This window comes from Vespa crabro, chromosome 2 (assembly GCF_910589235.1).
Source record: "Vespa crabro chromosome 2, iyVesCrab1.2, whole genome shotgun sequence".
In the NCBI taxonomy this organism is placed as follows: Eukaryota; Metazoa; Arthropoda; class Insecta; order Hymenoptera; family Vespidae; genus Vespa; species Vespa crabro.
Window position 1 is genome coordinate 19,991,973 of NC_060956.1, and position 22,500 is coordinate 20,014,472.

The following is a 22,500-nucleotide window of genomic DNA, read 5'->3' on the forward strand; positions in this document are numbered from 1 at the left end:
TCTCGTAAGATCTTGTCCTTGGTAGATGGACGATGGAACCTTAGAAAAGAAGGAAAGACAACCGTTCTATAGTAGTTTCATACGAAAACTGTAATAGCCACTCTCCTTTATTTCCCCAAGTCAAAAAATGAGCCTTTATTTCATCGTCGGGATGCGAGGAAAGCCGCGTTTCTGGCACCTAAACGGGCAAGAAACGAGACATGTAGTCTCCATAGAGAATGAGTAAGTGAAGGAAAGAGAGAGAGAGAGAGAGAGAGAGAGAGAAAGAAGTTTGGTGTCTCGCTTAAAAGGGGGCAATAGGAGTAGCAAAAGGGACAAGCTGCCAACCGTAGTCCGGTTGGTCTACGTAATGCAATGGTTTATTGCTAATATTTCCTCGAGAGAGTAATATTGAGCCTCCTAAAACAACCGAGATAGTTTCTCTTATATCCAGCGAGAAATCTTTAAAGACCATTACCGGTGGTCGCCGTTGAGTATTGGTATTGATGTTGGTGTAGGTATTGGGCCGTTGTTGTTACGTTCAACACCATACACTGAGAACTGAGAAAGGTGAGGGATAGTGAGGAAGCGAGAGAAAGGTTGAAAACCGAGTATCAACGCGAACGTGTTCACGCTACTCCACCTATATGAGAAGAGGAAAATCTTCAAAAGAACATTACTCTTGCTGACTATTATCAGACTGGAAAAAGACACATATAAGCGATATAAAAGATATATTTATGTATATCTATCTTTCTTTCATCCATCCTTTTACTTTTTTTTTTCTTTCGAATTATACGACCGTTCTCCTTTTTTTTTTTGTTTCTTTTTTTGTTTTATTTCGATCAACATTCTTCTTTTCTCTATTTCTTTCTTTCTTTCTTCTTTTTCTTTTTTTTTTTGTTTGATTTTTTATCTTTTTCTTATATCACTTTTTATTGCGTAACGCTTATTAATATTTACGATAGTAGACAAGAGAAAATATTAATTTTGTTTATATATCCGCAGTCTCCCCCCTCCTCCTCCTCCTCCTCCTTCTCCTTCTCCTCCTCCTCCTCTCTCTCTCTCTCTCTGTCACGATGTGCTGTCGTTTGTGCTCATAAATACCTAAATGACTCTCCCTCGCTCGTTCTCAGATCTCCAATATATTTAGAATAAAGATTCCTTTTCTCGAACTATTACGAACGTAAATATGACACTTTAGTCGAAATTTATCGAATATTTTATTATACACCGACGAATCGCTTTGCCAAATATCTTCTCGTTGAACTTAACGGCGACGAGATAACCAAAATCCAAACTATCTTCCTTTCCTTCTCACTTCTCTCTCTCTCTTTCTCTCTCTCTCTCTCTCTCTCTCTCTGAAGATTTATGTGAATTATCACAACAAAATAATACATACATCGAACGATACATAATATAAATTTTTCTAATAAATATAGGCTTTATTATTTCTTTCACAAAAATAAAAAGATATAGAAAGAGATTATATAAATAATGCCGATTTTCAAAACTGATTTTCTTCCCTTTAAATGGCTATATAAACAGACAAAACAGATAGGCAAAGAGAGAGAGAGAGAGAGAGAGAGAGAGAGATTGAAAATGTGTGTGTGTGTGTGAGAGAGAGAAAGAGAGAGAGAGACCATTCTGCACATACGAGAGATAGGGAAGGGCAGGGTTGGAGGGGTAGGGGCTACAAGTCGCGTGGGATGAAATAAATCGGTGTGTACGACTCCAAATGCGAGGTTGTTTCGTTGGCCGGATTAAACGTAACGAGTGCCATTCTTTGCCATTCTTGCGCGCGCGAGAGATTGAGTGAGTGAGTGAGAGAGAGAGAGAGAGAGAGAGAGAGAGAGAGAGAGAGAAAAGAGTGAGAAAGAGAGGAACGTGCGAGAAGAGACTGTCGTGGATCGACGGACAAGCGAGCCTTTCAGACGAGCCATACGACGACATTAATAGCTTCCAGAATTAAACGACGTCGACGTCGACGTCGACGACGACGACAACGAGCATGAACCGACGAGAGAGAAACTCGACGATCTTCTTCGATTCCTATTCCCGTCTATTTCCCTATTTCTTAATTTCCCCCTCTTTATTTTATTTCATTTCATTTTATATTAATTTATTTTTTTCTATTATCAGTTATATTGAAAGAATCGATTTCGAAATCATAATAATATACTTCTAACTCGACGATTTGTACGTAATATACGATCGAAGATAAAAATGACGGAGAGGATGATAAAAAATAAAATCAAAAAAAAAAAAAAAAAAGGAAAAGAAAAGATGGTAAAAAGAAGAAAGACATAAAAAAGAAGAAGAAAAAAAAGAAAAAAGAAAAATGAACAAAAGCGAAATAGATAAACTCATTGGTTATATATTTATCTATCTCTCGATTATCTTATCTCGATATCAAGAATTTGTCTTTCTTTTTCACAAAGATAACGTTTTGTCCTACGATCGCCAACGTTATTTCCGTTATTGCTCGGCTCGCTCGCTTTGCGCTCGCTCGTTTGCTCATCGCGAAGAAGACTCCTAAGATACGTATACACATACACATAATGCACGCGCGCGCACACACACACACACACACACACACACACATACACTTACACATTCACATACACACAATAGGGACAATTTAATGCGTCGAACTCTGATCGTACGTGCCGATATCCGCGCGCGTGTACCTACACGTGTATATTCTCGATGAAAGAGATTTCTATGAGGAAAAAAAACGATACTTCGAGAGAGTCTGATTTTATCTTTATCCGTATTACTACAGTCAGATATCAACTAAATTCCGTACAATCGTACTTAGTAAGCTTGCATTTCGTATATATATATATATATATAAACACGCATTCTATACACCTACATAATGTAAAAATTATTTGAAAAAAAAAAAAAAAAAAAAAAAGGAAAATTTTCGAAGGTTTGTAATTTTTTTTTTTACGTAGAATAAATAACATTCGTCAATAATTATTAAGAATTAAAAGGAAAAAAAATATGACAAAATTAATCAAAGGAGTCATTGATATTTAAAAATCACGTATGAACTTTTTGGCCCACCAAAAATATATATATATATATATATCGAAATATACACTTTCAATTCGTATTATTATTCTTCAACATATCATTATCTTCACCTTTCGTCTCCGCCCAATAAACGCGCACACGTGATTACATTATATTACATATCATCCGTAAGAGTTTCCTCATTCGTCGAAAGAGAAATTGCAATCGATTCGTTAAATGGTTAGAATACATCGACGTATTCACAATTATGATAAGATATATATATATATATATATATGCATTCTAATTCACCGATTACCTTCCGTTACACTATCTATACATAGATATATGAGAAAACGTTAGATAGATACGTTCTCGTTCATCATCATCGTAATAATATAATGGAATTGTTATGAAACGCGTCAATCCAAACACTATGGAATTTCTCCATTGTCGTTGAAGCAAATTCCTTCCTCTTAAACTTCGATCAATTCGTAAGTGGTACATACCTCCCTCTATATATATGTATATATATATATACACACATACGCACGCACGCACGCACACACATACACGCATATATGCATGTATGTATGTATATATGTATGTATCTGTGTATCTATCTGAGAACGCGTTAACTTGTCATACGGTACATATGTATTCTACGTAAATTTCGACGTTCATTGAAATATAGAGATACGTATCGAACAAAACGTATAAAAGATTAAATATATACGTACACACACACACACACACATATATATATACATATATATATATATATATATGTATATATATATATATGTATATATATATATATATATTTACATCATTGATAAATGTACAGATTGGGTCAAAAGTTCCTAAAGGTAATCTTAAAACTTATATTGCTCGTTTTATTATTATTTTTTTGTTTATCTTTCCACATCGTAATAATTACAAGACCGACGATCGAACAATAATTTTTCGAGAAAGATTAATTGATTTATTTTCGAATCACTTAAATACTTTTCCCTCCTCTCCCCCTCCCCCGTTCATGTCTACCCCATATCACCTTATTCGCCATTCCCCGTCCCCTGTCTCACTTTATATAAGACGTACGTAAATCTCTCTTCCTTCAGATCGATTTATTCCTTGACGAGGAATATATAATTCGAAGGTTAAAAAAAAAAAAGAGGAAGAAGAAAAAGAAAAGAAAAAAGAAAAATGGGAGGGAGGCGGGCGGGTGGGCGGGAGGTGGAGAAAAGAAAAGAATGATAGAGATCGACGTTCCCTTATTTAATCAGAGAAAAAGGTCTATTTGCGTCGTCGAGCCTTCAAACCTACGAGAACTTTCTCGAGATAAAAGATTATATGCGATTTTTACGCGGCAAGTATATAAGTCTTTTTTTCACCCCAACCCTCTGTGTTCACCTCGCCACCCCATTTCTCTACTCTCTCACCCCCACCCTCTCATCCGTCCAATTCGTCGAACTCGCGAAAAGAACGACTTTCTCTCCCCGTCGATGAGTCGTCGACGACGATGACGACAACGACGACGACGACGACGACGACGACGGTCCTCGGGCGTTGAATAATTGTCTCTATTAATAACTGCAAATTCAATTTTCACATTCAATATCCACGAGAGAAGGCATTTAGACGGGGGAAGAGAGAGAGAAAGAGAAAGAGAAAGAGCCACACCCTGCTCATATCTTTGCCTACCTTCCCACCCCATTTAATCGTGTTATATATATATGTATATACCTATAATTATATACCTGTATATATATATATATATATATTTACGCACGTAATATATATTTACATTTCTTACGCGAATAAGATCGTCGACTATTAGTATAGTATAAAAGCTTAAAAATGTTCTTTTATCCCCTCGCTACGATTTATAAAAATTTATTTATTTAATTTTTCTTTTTTTTTTCTTTTTTTTTTTTTTTTTTTTTTTTTGTTGACGATAACAAATTCTATTTTATTAGTCTGACTTATTTCTTTGTATAATATAATTATACCAGATAGAAACGTAATTTTACCGTTTGGATTTATATTATTTTACGTTAGAACGCGACGTATGTGTTCTCGTTAAAAAAAGGAAAAAAAAAAGGAAAAAAAAAAATATAATAATAAAAGGAAATAAGAAGATAATGACAATACGAGTAATATCGATAATTGTTCGAATCGTTGGTTGTCGGAAGTCACAATTCGTAAAAACAACGATTAGAAATAATTAGAATATAAATATAATGGTTGAATGTTTAATTACCTTGATACTGTCGTAGCAAGCAGTAACCCGTCCATTCTGCACCTCGACGTTGGCTGGTGGATGAGCGAATTTGCACTCCGTGTCGGGCCTGGTACACTTGTTGCGTTGAAACTCTCTGCAAACCTCGAGCTGTAGCCACCGCGAGTCCTTGCCATTGAGTAGGTTATTCATGTTGACCATTGCCATTCTCCCAGTCCAAGAAGAACGTACGAGAGACTAGTATCTCTCTCTCTTTCTGTCTTTCTTTCTTACTTTCTTACTTTCTCTCTCTGTCTTTGTCTGTCTCGCTGTTTCAAGCGAGAAGAAGAAAAAGATGAAGGAGAAGAAGAAGAAGAAGAAGAAGAAGAACTAGTGCTGGTGGTGGTGGTGATGGTAGTAGTATAGTAGTAGTAGTAGCAATAGTAACGCTTAGCTAGAGCGTCGAAGAACAAGAAGTTGTTGTTGTTGTTGTTGTTGTTGTTGAAGCTTCCTTCCTTTTATTTATTATTCTTTCTTTCTTTCTTTCTTTATTTATTTATTTATTTTCTATCTTTCCCTTCTTTTCTTCTTCTTGCGTTCACTCGCGTCGATCGATCTTTTGTCAATGAGATATATATATATATATATAATATAATATATATATATATATATATGTGTATGTGCGTGTGTATATATATATATACACACACTCACACACGCTTTTTGTCTTCCTTCTTTCTCTTTAGCGAGAGCCTTCGAGCACGCGGCACCTAGATGGATTTCGTGAATCGAGGTCTTTCAAATTCTCTCTCGCAGCCTTCTTACGCAGAAACAAACACACCTCTCACAAACGCACAAACAAACAAACAAACAAACACACACACACGTACGCACGGACGCACACGGAGAAATAGACACAAGCAAGGAGTCCAATCACACCCTTCTCTTTCTCTCGGACCTCGTGCACGGAATCGCAATAGTTGCCGCGTGTCGTTGCGTACTTACTACGAACCACCCCTTTCTCGTACCTTTTTGTAGAAACGACGAATAGAAATACTTTCTATTGTTATTATTATTGTTGTTGTTGTTGTTGTTGTTGTTGTTTTTTCTTTCTTTCTTTTTCTATCAATCTTTCTTTCCTACTTCCTTTATCGATAATTCTTCTTGAACAAAAAACGAATGGCGTGGCTCGTCTATTATTATCGCGAACTTTTTTTTGCCCGACTCGATCCCGTTAACGGGATAACCGTGAATGATCCCGAAGGACGTTGCGCGTCCTTATTCCCGTTCCGAATACCGCGAAGCGCTTGTTCTCGACGGCCCGTGCGCTTTATTAGCTCTCGTTATCGATCCGGTCGGTCTTTATCAGTCGTAGTAAACAGTAGCTAGGCTGATCGTTGCGCAGCTACTACTGTTACTGTTGTTGTTGTTACTCCTGCTAATGTTGTTGTTGATCTGCCAATGGCGATGGGTTTAGAAGAGAGATTTTGCGGCGAAATAGAGAGAAGTGCTAAACTGGTGATGTATCAGAGTTATTGGAGTGAAAGAGAAAAAGATAGAGAGAAATAGAGAGAGAGAGAGAGAAAAAAAAGAGAAAAAGGGAGAGAGAGAGAGTTAGAGAGAGAGAGAGAGAGAGAGAGAGAGAGAGAGAAAGAGAGAGAAAGCTTTCTTCTAAGGCCGTACACCACTCCGTTTTTCGTTGTTGCCGTTGATCTTTATATTAGTACTTTTCTTTCTTTTTTTCCGTTTGCTTGTTTATTTGTTCACTTTCTTATTACTTTTTGATGGAAGCTCCAAAAACGTAAAGCGTGTGCGTTTCTCTACTACTTGTACGTGCCGTTGCTGTCTTACAGCTGTTGATACTCGTTGACTCACGGAAGATCTCGGACTTGTCCAAAGAAGTAATACAAGTAGTAGTAGTAGTCGTAGTAGTAGTAATAGTAGTAGTAGTAGTAGTAGTAGTAGTAGTAGTAGTAGTAGTAGTAGTAGTAGTAGTGGTGTTGGTGTAGAAGACAAAGATGAAGAAAGAACGATGGAGCCGATCACTCCGTTATTTTGTTCCTTTAAAAGGCCTTTTCCTCTCTCTCCAAGCTCCGCGAACTCCTTTCTCTCCTTTTCCTTTCCTTACACCCTCCTCCTTCTCTACTCTCGACTCCGTAACTCTTCTCCTTTCGAACGAGCAAAGCTTGTGGAAGCCTTCGAAGCTCTCTAACCGTCGACGAAGACGGAAACAACAATGATTGTTGTTGTTGTTGTTGTTGTTGTGTCGATGTTGTCGATGTTGTCGTTGTTCTGTAGGCGCGATCGTTGCTTTTTACACAGTCTGCTATTGGCGATACTGCTGCTGCTGTTGCTGCTGCTGCTGCTGTTGCTGCTGCTGCTGCTGCTGCTGTTGCTGCTACTGGTGCTGCTACTGGTGCTGCTGCTACTGCTGCTGCTGCTGCTGCTGCTGCTGCTGCTGCTGCTGTCGATGTAGTGGCATGTACTGTATGTATACGTGTCTCAAAAAGCCGCTGGTGGTGTCCTTCAAGCCGGTTTCAAGCCAACGCGTGTCTCGTGTCGAGTCTACTGGAAAGGAAGGTCGGTCAGGAGGAATCGAAAGTTATAAAAAAGATTGGAGAGATAGCGATCCGATTTGGAAGAGCGATATTTAGACGCGCGCTCTCTCGATAGGAGATCAAGTGAGCGAGTGAGAGAGGTGAATTTTAATAAATATTGCTTTTGTAAATCCGTAAATAAAAACAGATAGAGAGAGGGAGATATATATGTATATACAGACAGATAGAAAGAGAGAGAAGAGAAAGAGATTTCGATATTGAGAAGAAATAAAAATAAAGAGAAAAAAAGGGAGAGGGGGGAGAGAGAGAGAGAGAACGGTAAGCACGTGAAAGGCTAAAAAGCGAGTAGTGGGGTAGAATAGAGAGGAAAAGGAGGAGAAAAAGAAGAAGTAGAAGGAGAGGGGAGCAAAGGTCCGGTTCGTAGGTCGATCCGTGTCGGGTCGAAGGACGAAGGCCTGTGAGAAGCTGGAAGAGAATAGAGAGAAGGGATTTGGATAGAAAGAAAGAAAGAGAAAAAGAGAAAGAGAGCAAGAGCGAAAGAGATAAAAGAGAGAGAGAGAGAAAGAGAGAGGGTGGGAAGAATTGCGAGTTAGCGAGTGACGTTGCGCTTCCGTTCTTCGGATTTACGTCATTTATTCGGCGCGCTCCACAGGCTCCTCCCTTATGCTCGGACTCCGGATTCTGCTGTTCTGGAAACATACCAAAAGCGAAAACTCGCGTTACTGCGGATGCAAAGGCTTAAAATGCTTCTTGTTCTAAGGGTGGGGCTAAGGGGTCAGGGGGACGATGAGGGGCCGGGGGTGGGATTGGAAGACTACGCGGGGTTCGAAAGGCTAAAGGGTCCGAGTCGGCGAATACAGGGGGATAGAAAAAGACGGAAAAGGATAAGAGAGAAAGAGAGAGAGTGAGAGTGAGAGAGAGAGAGAGAGAGAGAAACAGAGATAAAGATAGAAAGAAAAAGAGAGTATCGAGGACTTTACTAGTCGGAAGGGTCGAGCAAAGGGCGCCGAGTAATACGTAGAGTACTAGCGGTCGGGTTTTCGAGGGAGCGAAAAGCTTAGGCCGAAAAGATAAAAGATATATATATATATATATATATATATATATATATATATATATATATATATATATATAAATGTATTAATGTATATATGTACGTATGTATGTATGCATGTATAAATGTATATATATATATATAAAGACAAAGAGAAACAGAGAGAGAGAGAGAGAGAGAGAGAGAGAGAAAGTTTAGAAAAAGCGCAAGGACTACCAGTGCAAGCACGCCTAATTAAGTGGCGCGAAGCATAGGTAATGCCAAGGATCCAATAACGAAAGATAATAACGCCACAAATTTTTTTTCCCATCCCAACGTGTATCTTTTCATTTTTTTTTTTTTCATGTTTTTTGTTTTTCTGTCTCGTGTCTCATTTTTCAACCCTTTTTCTCTTCTGCCTCTTCTTTATTTCTTTTTCTCTTTTTTTCTTTCGTGTTTCTTCTTCTTCCTTTGTTTTCTTTTTTTTTTTTATATCTATAATTTAATTCTTCTCTTTATTACTTTCTTTTTTTTTTTTTTCTTTTTTTTTCCATACACACAAGAGAGTTACCCATGTATTTTCTTCAACGCGCAAACACGCATACACACATCAATTTTATTTATTTATTTATTTATTTACTCATTTATTTATTTATTTGTTCGTTTCGTCCGTCGCTTCGCACTTTTCTCCTCTTCCTTTTACCTTCTTTCGTTTCTTTTTTAATTTGCCTCTTTTTTTCTTTCTTTTTTCATTTTTTTCCACGCTTTTCTTTCCTTTTCCTTTTGTCCGTCGGTAACTAACAAGTACGTCCCGCCTCTTTCACACCCCCGTTAAATTGTCCATTGCCAAGAGATAAAGAGAGAGAGAGAGAGAGAGAGAGAGAGAGAGAGAGAGAGAGAGAGAGAGAGAGAGAGACAGAGAGAGAAAATTCGCGCGGTTATAGACCTAACGCTAATAAGATAGATAATATGATGTTCAACGAGGTGTATTCGCACTTCGTAGAATATCGTTTAAATGATAATTAGTCGTTTCTTGGGATAAGCGAACTTGGAAAATCTGACTCTCTTTCCTGTTAGAGATAACATGTTAAAATTAGGAATGACAATTGTACAAAGAGAGAAAGGGAGAAAAAGAGAGAGAGAAAAGAAGTCGTTCCTCGTCTTTCTTATTTCATCATTATTTTCAAATAATTCTAATTACTATGTTGATTTTAAAACAAGCACGATTTTCTATATTTCATTATATTTAAATACTCGAAACGTATCGGGTTATAGACTTTTGTGCGTTAGAAATTGCAGAATATAAAGTATTATGGTAAAGTTAACGACATAATTTGCTTAGGCATCCCCCCATAGAAAAAGGATAATCCGTGAAAATCACCGAGAAAGGTTTAGAAAGTTAAGTAATTTCACGCGTTTATCGAACATCTTAAATACGGGAAAAATTTTACCAGTTAAGTGTTTAAACATATATATATATATATATATATATATATATATATATATATATATATACTCTTTATATACATATAATATAATATGTACATAAAATATAAATATATATATTTATACTATGTTTCATCGAGCTTTCATGGATATTATTCTAATTGCAATATCCATTTAAAGACTAGCCCGGTTTTCTATGTTTCATTATAATTATAACTGTTAAATACTCGATTATTGATTACAATAGTCCTTTGTGTTTAGAAATACAAGAGGTTATGATAAACTTAATGATATAATTACTGAGGCACCTCTTCCGCCTTCATCGCCATTCCCCTATTCCCCCTCATCAAGGAAAAAGAATAATCTATTAATGAGATCAAACAGTTTAGAAAGGCAAAACAATATCACGTATTTAACGTACGACTAAAAGTCATCAAAATTATCGAGGAAATAATGTTTAATGATATATTATATCATATTTCTTATTCATCGATATCATATTTCTAATTCATCGAGATTTCTATACCCATTCATTCGCTACATATTTATTATATTTTACGACTGTGATTTTAGATACTCGATATCGGTTACAATAGATTTTTTTTTTTGTGTTTAGAAATACAGTAGGTGACAGTAAACTTAAACGACATAATTACCGAAACAAACCTACCCTCTTGTCCCATAGAAAAAGGATAATCTGTGAAAGGGACCGAAAAGAAAGGTTTAGAAACCCAAACAATTTCACGCATTTACCGAATGGCTAAAAGTCAAAAAGTTTGCGAGAAAAGGTCTTAAGGTGTATATATATATATATATATATATATATAGAGAGAGAGAGAGAGAGATAGTACAAGCATGGGTTTTTTTTGTATATTGCCGTTTCCTCTTTCGACTTTCATCGAAGCGTTAAGCCACGCGCGCACGGGTCACAGCTTGTCTCGAGATAATCGTACTACCTGGGTCGTCAGGTAGATAGATGGGTAAGGTGTAGTTGATGTTTTCGAACCACCAACCAACCAACCGACAAAAAGAGATAGAAAGAGATAGAAATAGACAGACAGACGGACGGATGGATAGACGGACAAACAGAGAAACAGGTACTTAGAAGGTACGACGGTTTCTCTTAAAAGAGAGAATACACGAAGAGGGATGGAAATAGAAAAGAGGTACGAACAGGCGCCCTTTTTTCATGAAGCAACTCACTGCGAACAACACTACTAAAAAGGGCAATAAGTCTTAGCCGGAAAATGAGACGGGTATATGTATGTATGTATAGTATAGTATAGTATACAATGGTATATTATAGTACGTATGTATGTGTATATGTATATAATGGAGATGACACGTGCTCGAGCTAAAGTCCTCGAGTGTCAATCATAAGGCGCATGAGAGATCTAGAACGAGCATATTTATAATCGAGCTAACGAAAAAAAGGAAAAAGAAAACAAAAAAAAAAAAGAAAAATAATAAAATAGAAAATCCTATCTAAATCCTCCTTCGTTGTTTATAATACTGCTGTCATTGTCATTATATAATACGTAGTATTATATATATATATATATATATATATATATATACATGCACATAATAAATAAATAAATAGAAATACGACTTTCGTATTATGTTACAAGAACGATAATACGATATTCATTTACATCACAGATCCAACTGTATGATTATAAAATTATGTATCGAATAGCTCAGCATCGATGTGAAGTCGTCGTTGTCGTCGTCGTCATCGTTGTCGTTCGAAAAATAAACCTTCCAAAAGAAGAAGACAAAGTAAAAGAAACGAAAAAAAGAAAAAAGAAAAAAAAAAGAAAAGTCAAAGTTTAAAGGGGAAAACGTGTGCAAATAAAAAGAAACGGTTTCTTTCTCATTCTCGTACGAGTAAGAATAAAAAGGAATAAAAATAAGAAGTACATGAAGAAGAAGAAGAAGAATAAGAGAAAAAAAGAAAAAAAAAAGAAAAAGAAGAAAAAAGAAATCGTAAATAGTGAGTGTACGTTTTTGTAAGCTCGAAAGAGGGGGGGTGGAGGTGGGAAGTGGGGTGGATGGGCATATAAGTAACCCCTTAAGCCGAGTTCTCGGCTTCAGTCGTCGCGCGTGGAAAAGCTTCTTGCGGAAAAACGGAAAGGGGCGGGAGGAGGAGGAACGGAATCGTAACTTCATCCCGAAGTGTCTACCGTGTGCTCTGTTCGCGCGTTAACTCGCGAGAAACACATAACATTCACCTTGATCTGGAGCATACGTTAACCGTTGAAAAACTGCGTTTACTTATACGAAACATAAACATCGCTTTGAGAAAAAGAGAGAGAGAGAGAGAGAGAGAGAGAAAGATAGAAAGAGATAGAGATAGAGAGAAAACGTAGCTCTTATCCCGTGGTTCGTCCGTTTATCGCCCTTGTGTACTTTATGCGCGACGCGGAGACAGTTAAAAAGTAAAAGAAAATGTACACAGATAAGTACGTACTATGTATCTATTCACACACACATATACACATATTATGTATATGTGTATATTATATATATATATATATATATGTGTGTGTGTGTGTGTGTGTGTGTGTGTGTGTGTGTGTGTGTGTGTGTGTGTGTGTGTGTGTGTGTGTGTGTACGCTGGACAGAGAGAAGACTATAGTACAATTTCACGTCGCGCAAAATAAGCCGCTTAGGAAAAGCGGCAGCGAATCGCAATTTCTCTCGCAAGTACTCTCTGACAACACGAATTTACATTGTCGTGCGCGCGATCGTAAGCGCTCGCGCTCTGCGAAGAAAAACATAGGACGCGAATGAAGGAGAAAAAAAGAAAGAAAGGAAAGTAAAAAAAGAAAAACCATATTTCCCCCTCTCCCGTTCCCTGTCAACGAGAAGGACAATGCGACAAAATGGAGTATGGGCAAGGGAGGAGGAGGAGAGATTGGTTTGTAGGAAAAGATCGTCGATTGGAATATATACCATTGGAATTATCGATCATTATTATCATTTGATCGATCAAAGATACGTAATTAATTCGCGACCTTTTAATTCTTTCTTTCGTTCTTTTTTTTTTTGGACTTTTTTTTTGTTTTTTTTGTTTTTTACTTGCCCTCTTTTTTTCCATTTCTTTTCTCCTCTTCTCTACTCTTCTCTTTTTAACTTTTATAATAATCAACTAAGATGCGAAAGATAAAAAGTCGATATTCTGATGAAACTGTAGTAAAGTGTGTAAGCCGATGAAGAAGCAAATAAAAAGAGAAAGAGAAAAAGAGAAAACGGAATACGAATTTCTATCGAATTGGCTCTTTGGAAGAATCTCGTTTCGTTTTTGGCGCAGCCGATTGAAGAGATAGATATACATATATATACATACATATATATATATATATATATATATATATATAATATATATTGATAGAGATAGAAGGAGTGGAAAGAGCACTTCGTTCTATAAACAATATTAATTAACCTGATTTATATATATATATATATATATATATATATATATTTACAGAAACACCGGGACTATTCGTTTTAATTAATTTGATAGAAATCATGCGACCGTTGTAAAAGAAAAATTCTATCTATAGATAGAAATTTAGAAAATATCACACGCACACACAAAAATCTATGTGTTGTATAAAGAGATATAGATAAGATATCAAACATATACAAATAATGCATATACCTACCTATAAGTAATTTGAGGAATAGTTAAGGAAAAATTGATCGATCGATCGATATTACTCGTAATCAGTTAAGCTTCGAAAAACGAATAAGGATCTATAAAGTAAATATACCTAAAGGATCAACAAGAAATGGTCATAGATAAGTAGGTATACTTGAGCAAGCGTATTATTATCCCTCGGACATTTTCTAATAAAGGAAGTAAAAAAAAATATAGAATCTTGATGAGAAACTAAATAAAGAGGAGTTTCTAACGGGCGATTAAAAAGGATTGCTTGTCGAAATTTTTAACTAGTGTGGAACAAAGTTATGAATCTCATTGGAATAATTATCAAAAAAAAAAACTCTCAAAAACTTGGCGACACGAACAAGAGGACGACGGAGATATATACACACACGCTCGCGTGCACGCTTCCACACACATATACATATATATATATATATATATATACAAATTTACATATACCTATAGGATTAAGATTTTGTTTGTATCATATACGAGTATAGTAGAGTTATACGAAGAAGACATAAATACGATAAGTAAAATTACAAATGAACTTTTTGTTAACTATATACGTATATATGTACGTATGTATGCATGTATATATGTATATATGTATGTATATATGTATGTATGTATATTGAGCGTATCGACGGCCAAGATCGAGAGAGACAGACACGATTAGCGTACCTACATATCTATCGTGACTCGCGTGCTCAAGAGGCTCGGCTCTTGGTAGAATCGATATACGTGCACGAATGCGGCTTCGAGCTTCCTCCACTTCTTTCACGTGACTACCGCAGAAAAGAGGGCCGACCAAATCAATATCTCACACAGACATTTCGTCGTCGTCGTCGTCGTCGTCGTCGCCGTCATAGTCGTCGTCCTCGTCTTCGTCCTCGTCTTCGTCCTAGTCATCCTCGTATTCTACATATATTCCTAATTCGGCATTTGTATGTCGATCGAATTTCTAATTACACTTTTTATTGCTCCTAATGTCTCTCATTTCTCTCTTTCTCTTTCTCTTTCTCTTACTATTCTATCCCTCGCATTCTCTAACGCAAAACTAAGTTTAACCACTAACACGTTAAAGCAAGCGCCAACCAAAAGGACGTAGAGAAATTTTCGACTAATGAATTTCGTTAAAAGCCAGACAATCATCAAAGTTTGTACTATAAGGGGCGGGGGGTCAAACCCCTTGTCTATATCGTTGATCCTTTTAACGTCATTTACCAAAGGGGACACACAATAGTGGAAAATACACTATGTTCTTGTCCTATAACGTCGTCCTAGCACGGACTATCGTACAAAAGTCGGATTTTCCCTTCCAATTCGGACGTAAGCAGGGAAATATCTTGAAGAAGAAACTCGATATGCGTGTTTTCTAACGTAGAAACGTCGAGACACGTATATACGTATATACATGTGTATGTGTTGTGTATATATATATATATATATATATGTATATACATATATATATATATATATATGTATATACATATATACTTTAAGGTAGCTAGTAGCTTTGGAATCACTTGGCGTCATGAAAAATGCATTCTCAAAGAAAACTCTCCTACGTGAACCGTCGAGTTTTGGACCTTATCCTAAGAAGCCGTTCTTCGTACATACGTATCTCTCGAACTTTCAATAAACCGGATTATTCTATTTCTCGAACTAATACTCTCGATTCATTCGTCTATTTACGTCTTTATATTACATCTCTTATTTATATATATATAATATATAATATATATATATATATATATATATATATCCTAGATATTTTCTATTTGAAAGGAAAAAGATCTTACTATCAACGAATGATTAGTTCCAATGATCCATCAAAATATATATAATGTATACATATTTATCTATATAAACATATATATATATATATAACTATATATATAAAAGCTAAAGAAAAAGGAGAAACTTTGATCCCAACGCGTCGATACTAAATTTGCATGAGAAAATCTATTTATATCGTTGCCATTATAAAGCATCCAGGCTGGATAGGTGATTGCGATCGATTGTAAAAGTTCGATGATGCGAACACAGCCGTCGTTGATAAAGAGACTGGTGTTGATAGACAAGCACGCGCACGTGAGAGAGAGAGAGAGAGAGAGAGAGAGAGAGAGAGAGAGAGAGAGAGAGAGTAAAGGGGATAGAAGAGAGAAATAACGAAAAGGTAGACAGGCAGGAAGAGAGAGAGAGAGAGAGAGAGAGAGAGAGAGAGAAAGAGAAAGAAACATGATTTTTAACGTTTCCAATAGAACGACCAGCCCATTATCGTGCCTACGGCGTATGGCACACGGTAGAGAGGAGAATCTAACACCAGAGCAAGCATGGCCTCGTGTTGGTCTCTTCTCCCTTCGTTCACGGATGAACTGCGAGAGAGCGTACCTAACACTCTCGTTCTCGATGCTCGTAATAGTAGTCACACCGTTTTACCTTACTATCTTCGTAATAATAAAAAAGACAGACACAGAGATAGAGATAGAGAGAAAGAGAAAGAGAGAAAGAGAGAGAGAGAAAGAGAGAGTGAAATTAAAGTGGAAAGAAAAGCGAAATTAACGATATGAAACAATGAGAATGACCATCGCGAGCGGCTTAAGGGCCTGCGCTGTGAAAGCGTAATAGAATTAGGAACGATTAAATTAGCTAAAAGGATTTTCGGTGGCACGGTGTATAGTATGTGAGAGAGAGAAAGAGAAAGAGAGAGAGAGAGAGAGAGAGAGAGAGAGAGAGAGAGAGAGAGAGACAGAGAGAGAGAGTGTGATAGTGGTGTAGTATAGATATAGCGAGTACGCCAACAGAGAAGAGAGGAAACTTCGTTTTCGATATTCCTAGTCAAGAGGAGGAATAGTAGTAGTACTAGTAGTAGTAGTAGTAATAGTAGTAGTAGTAGTAGTAGTAGTAGTAGTAGTAGTAGTAGTAGTAGTAGTAGTAGTAGTGTAGTAGTAATAGTGTAGTAATAGTACTAGTAGTAGCCTACAAACCTGCAGACCAAGGTCTGCTGCAGTAGACGAAGCAAGGCTTGCAGTAGAATAGAGACTGAAGAGGAGGAGGAGGAGGAGGAGGAGGTGGAGGAGGAGGTGGAGGTGGAGGTGGAGGTGGAGGAAAGACCTACCTACGGTGATTATGAAGGCGTAAGTGGTACGCTTACGCGATTAATATATTTTCTAGGGAGTGAGTATCTACGCAACACGCTTCCTCGGTATCTTACGATGTTTCGTGCTAACGTATTAGGGCCCCTCTCCCCTACCGGGCCATGCAACATGGGCCGTTCTTAATGTTGCCTCGGGCCAGCCAACGGCAACGAAGGGGGTTGGAGAGGGGAGGAAGGGAGGGGTTGGGACGATTAGGCCGACGCCAGCTCTCTCTAATGACGGTGCTGTAGCTTTGCAACGCTTATGCTACTTTATCACGAAGCCCAGGTCTACTCTCTTTCTCTTTTTCTCTCTTTTCACGTGCGCGCACGCGCGCGCTTTTACTTGCTACCTAGCTAGGTAGATAGCTAACTGCTAGCTAGCTTGCTTGCTTGCTTGCTTGCTTGCTTGTTTACTTGCTATAGCTCTCTCTAGCTAAGGCTTTTCGTAACCGGCACCACTTTGTGGTAGTGGATTCTCATCTCGGTCGAGTGATCGATAAGACTTCTTCTTCTTCTTCTTCTTCTTCTTCTTCCTCTTCTTCTTCTTGTTTTCCTCCTTGTTTTTCTTCTACTCATTTTAAATTCATTTAGAAATAACAAGTGGGCACGGGTCACACGTAGGTATGTTCATTTAAATGGACATAAAAGTGAAAAAGTATGGAAGAATGTCAATTAACTCGAAGTAGTTAAGTCGGTACTAATTTTATAGCTCGTAGGAAGCGGAAAATCGAACGATTCCAAGCGACAAATTGTGGAGTCATGCGTGAACATCGCAAAGAGGGAACTACTTTAGTAACTAGGGAGAAGCTTTTCAGGGCACAACCTTCGACAAGTTTAGACGGATGAGGTTCTTCCTCTTTCTTTTTCTTTTTTTTTTTTCTCTTTTCTTTTTGTATCGGTCGATCCTCTTCTCCTAATTCAGTAAATGTATGTTCCTCCAAACTGCCTCTAATGTTTTCTTCGACTTCTTCTATTTGCGAAGGGAGGAAAAAAAAAAGAAGAGATGGTGATAGAGAGAAAGAGCACATTTTCTCGTTTTTGCATATATATATATATATATATATATATATATATATATATATATATATATATATATAGTCTTATAGTTCGAGAAATTCCAACGCAGAGAGGAGTCTGATCCTCTTGCCACGCGATAACCGACCCCTTCTGCATCAGCAAACTGAGAGAAAGTTTGTAGGAAGCGGTCTAAACCTTACCGACTCCGGCTAACGCAAATCACATCGAATTTCATTCATTAAGGAAGTCGAGAAGCGAATAAAACCTTAACATTTTAAATTTCTATTTCTCCCTATCTCTCATTTTTGTTTGGTAATCATTTAAATATTTTTATAACAATTAGAAACAATTTTTAACTTTTTCCAATTTTGTTTACAAACAATTTCAAGTTTTCTTAACCAAAGTGAAATATCTACTTTCTCTTACGTTAATACCATTTTCGTTTCGTCTAACGAAAAGAATAAGAGAGAGAGAGAGAGAGAGATAGATTCAAAAAACAAAAAAAATAGGACTGAGAAATATAAGATATTAACGGAACGTCTATTTTCGAGTAAAGATACAAGAGAGACGATTCCACTTTACACAAGTCGACTCACAGGAGACAGTTTTCCTTTTTATTTGTCTTTTTTTCATCTCTCTCTCTCTCTCTCTCTCTCTCTCTCTTTACAAGATTATTTTCTCCTAACTTCGAACATAATGTGTAAGTACATACAGAGATACATGTATACACACAGAAAGAGAGAGAGAGTAAAAGAAATGGACCAAACTTGGAAGACAATCTTTTTAAAAGGACTGGCAAAACCTTATACCATGTAAAAAGATAAACTTGACAGCTGGTATAATTATCGATCCAACAATGTTATCATTTGTACGACCTTTTTCTTTCTTTATTTATTTCTTTTCCTTTTTCTCTGTTTTCCTTTGAAAATCATGTGATTAAAAAAAAAAAAAAAAAAACAGCTAACATACACATACACACATTGGGTGTATATATATATATATCAAGTAACATATTCGTATCTCGTAAAGCTAATTAAAATCGCAGTCTGTTCTCGTTCACGCTATACAAATTACCTAGCAGATTGTAACACACCTCGGCGAACTAGTACGGACGTACCCAACGTAGAGAGAAGACGCGAATCGGTAAAGTTTGCCAAATAATTTACACGCTACGTCTAACTGTCAAAATCTTAAATGATTCCTGACGTGCGATGGAAGAGGAGAGGAGAGGGAGGGAAGGAAGGAAGGCCCTATGCGAATCGTTGCGATGGAGTTATTGCTCGGTATATCGCGTACATTAAACGAGTTAACTTCGTCTACTACGAAGATACGTTCAAAGAACATAGATAAGAGAGAGAGAGAGAGAGAGAGAGAGAGAGAGTGAGAGAGAGAGAGAGAGAGAGAGAGAGAGATATAATAGAGAATTTCTACGAGTAGAGGAAGGAACGTAAAGGTTATTTGTAAAAGACGGAAATAGAATAATCGCAAATCGTTAGAGAATAACAATCATCATTAAATACTATTAATGCCGATAGTACATAATCGTAATCTAATACAAAGTTTTCCAATTAAAAATAAAGTGTTTACGTGGCGGGATCGCTGATATTTTTTTTTCCTTTTCTTTCTTTCCTTTTTTTTTTTTTTTTTTTTTTTCCTCCCTCCCAAAAACGAATCAAAGCGGATGAGTTACGGATATATTCGGCTGGATTGAAATTCACAAGATAATCGTGGAATAAAAACTTTATACCCGGAACAAACAATCGCACCACCACTACCACTACCACCACCACCACCACCACCGACCAACAGAAGCAGCAGCAGCGAGACTTTCAGGGAACGACAACGTACGGCTTCGGCATTATCAGCTGAATGGAAAACAATGGCGATATTGATCGGCGATTCGTGGTATTCGTTCGAGTAGGAGAGAAAGGGGGGAGAGAGAGAGAGAGAGAGAGAGAGAGAGAGAGAGAGAGAGAGAGAGAGAGAGAGAGAGTGATTGTGTGGGTGTACTCCTACATAAACACGTGCGAACGCGCGCGTGCGCGCACACACGCTTGTAGTAGATAGACATACCGATACAGATCTGGCTTTATGTCCACGCTTTTGGAATTTAAGTGCCTATGAACTAACAAGTTACTATATCCGCTGTGATTTCATGAGGGAACATATTTCGGCAAATACTCGGCCATGACGTGAAATTATTTCTCAGTTTCTAATACACCGATGATGCATCGATTCATCGTAACAAGAATAAGAACAATGTAAGACGGAGGGGATAGGTTGGAGGAAGGAGGGGTTGGTTCGGTATACGGGGAATAAAGCCGTAAAAGAAGAAGAAGAAGAAGAAGAAGAAAAAGAAAAAGACGAAAGAAAGAGATGAAGGGAGAAGAAAAAATCTAATGTAAAATAGATAGATATGAGGTATAATAGTCGCTTAGCGTTATCTTATAAACGTGATTTCATTATAAAAAAAAAAAAAAAAAAAAAAAAAAAAAAAAAAAGGAGGAAAAGAAAGTAATAAGTAATATTCTTTCTAAAGATTCGGCACGTTTCCACGTAAATACATGCATAAGTCGTGATGGCAAACGCATGAGTAATGTTTCTATCTTTAAATCGACGATAATATGGAGCATTGCCTGGAGGTCTCGTCGCGTTAACCGAAAATCGCCTCTCCTGGATAAGAAATAGAAGACGGGAAAAGAGATCGGTAGAAAGAGAAAGAGAGCGAGAGAGAGAGAAATAAATAAAAAAAAAAAAAAAAAAGAAAAAAAAAGATTCAACAATCCGATCGTAAGTTTTCCACGTGCAAAACCCTTCCGCGAATCAATCCGATCGTAGAAGAAACGAGTGAACATTCGAGAATAAAGAAAGAAAATAATAACAAAAAGAAAATTAGGAAAAAAAAGAAAAAGAAAAGAAATAGAAATAAAGAAAAAGAAAATGAAAAAGAGTCGTGGCAACGTTTTCACGCTGCTCGTTCCGGGAGAGAAGAGAGTGCACGGCTGAAGCGCCACTAAAAATAAAAAGTGTAGAGATAGGTACCAATATGTTCTTCTACGTCGGACTACGGGAACGAAAATCGAAATAAAAGAAAAAGAGAGAAAGAGAAAGTAAAAGAAAGAAAGAAGAAAACAAAAAAAAAAAAAAAAGAAAAACAAATACAAAAAAAAAAGAAAAGAAAAAATAAAGGAATAGAAGGGATAAAAATAATAATAAAAGTAACGCGAAGAAAAATCTCCCGTGTCCGCTATCAACCACACCCTCACTCTCACTATTTTTTCTTTTGGAATTTTACTCCTTCGGAAAAAATGCAAAAAAAGGTAAGGCATCGCACGTATACGTGTAAATATATACATGTACATACATACGTATATATATATATATATATATATATATATCACTCTCCTCTCTCTCTCTCTCTTTCTTTCTTTCGAAGAGATCATTAAATCGCAAAAAGCTATGTCGAAAAACAGGAAGAAGAAGAAGAAGAAGAAAGACATAGGTACGCGGGGGAGAAAAGCGTAAAGCGGAAGGAAAAACAGCTGGAGTACCGGCCGCGATATATACAGTCAAAGAAAGAGAAAGAGAAAAAGAAAAAGAAAAAACAAAAGAGAGAGAGAGAGAGAGTGCACGGATAAGGGGTTAAAAACCGCTGAAAAGCAATTTGAAGGCACACACGGTAGATGCGCATCGGGGCCGCTTTGAAGCCATAAATTCGTACGCGAGCTCGTTCAGCGCGTAGCTACGAAGTCGCGAGAAAGAGAGAAAGAGAGAAAGAGAGAGAGAGAGAGAGAGAGAGAAAAAAAGATAGAGATAGAGATAGAGTTAGAGAGAAAGTGAGAGAGGAAGAGAATGAGAGAAAGAGAGACCATCCAATCGGATGTCGCGCTCGGACTGCTCGTTCATGCATTTCAACGCTTGCAAATCATTCATTCTGACTCATTGTCGAGAAGCCGAGCAAGCGTGCTATATATACGCGAACGCGACACACACTGTCACCCGCCCACAAAATGTTCTCTCTCTCTCTCTCTCTCTTGCTCGCACCACGACGGAATTCCACGAGAAACATTCCGCCGCGGTGGATACGCGTTTGGATGGTATCGCGAGCAACACCGTTGCAGCCACTGCAACATGGCCATTTCGCCATAGCCATCATCCCTCTATAACCATCCCCCCAGACTCCTCTCTCTCTTTCTCTCTCTCTCTCTCTCTCGATCTTTCTCCCTGCCCTTGAATATTTATCGTTGTTTTTGCAAAATCAAATATAGCGCCCGGAATGAACGCGTCGGTCGAAGCACCGACCCGTTATAAAAACGTAACGATATAACGCCCCGGTAGTCGTTTGAAAATTAAAAAGTCACTTGCCCTTTTCCCAACCCCTAAAACTCTGAACGAGGGTTCCCTCAA

The 22,500-nt window shown here is 37.3% G+C and overlaps 1 protein-coding gene across 22 annotated transcripts in view; it reads right to left on the bottom strand.

Annotated features, from left to right (window-relative positions):
* LOC124422173 (mediator of RNA polymerase II transcription subunit 15-like) overlaps positions 1–22,500 on the bottom strand; it is a 393,529-nt gene that overhangs the window by 359,706 nt on the left and 11,323 nt on the right. For 14 of the 22 annotated variants that reach the window (XM_046958249.1, XM_046958247.1, XM_046958250.1 and 11 more), the window contains exons 2-3: positions 6,250–7,786; positions 5,264–5,837 (exon numbers count right to left, since the gene is read on the bottom strand). The exons of 1 other annotated variant lie outside the window; for it this stretch is intronic. In XM_046958249.1, coding sequence (XP_046814205.1) covers positions 5,264–5,449 — 186 coding nt within the window. In that variant the 5' untranslated portion in view covers positions 5,450–5,837; positions 6,250–7,786. Of the gene's footprint in view, positions 1–5,263; positions 5,838–6,226; positions 7,790–8,406; positions 8,469–22,500 lie in introns of all 22 variants that reach the window. 7 more of the 22 variants (XM_046958254.1, XM_046958256.1, XM_046958253.1 and 4 more) reach the window with 4 other exon arrangements.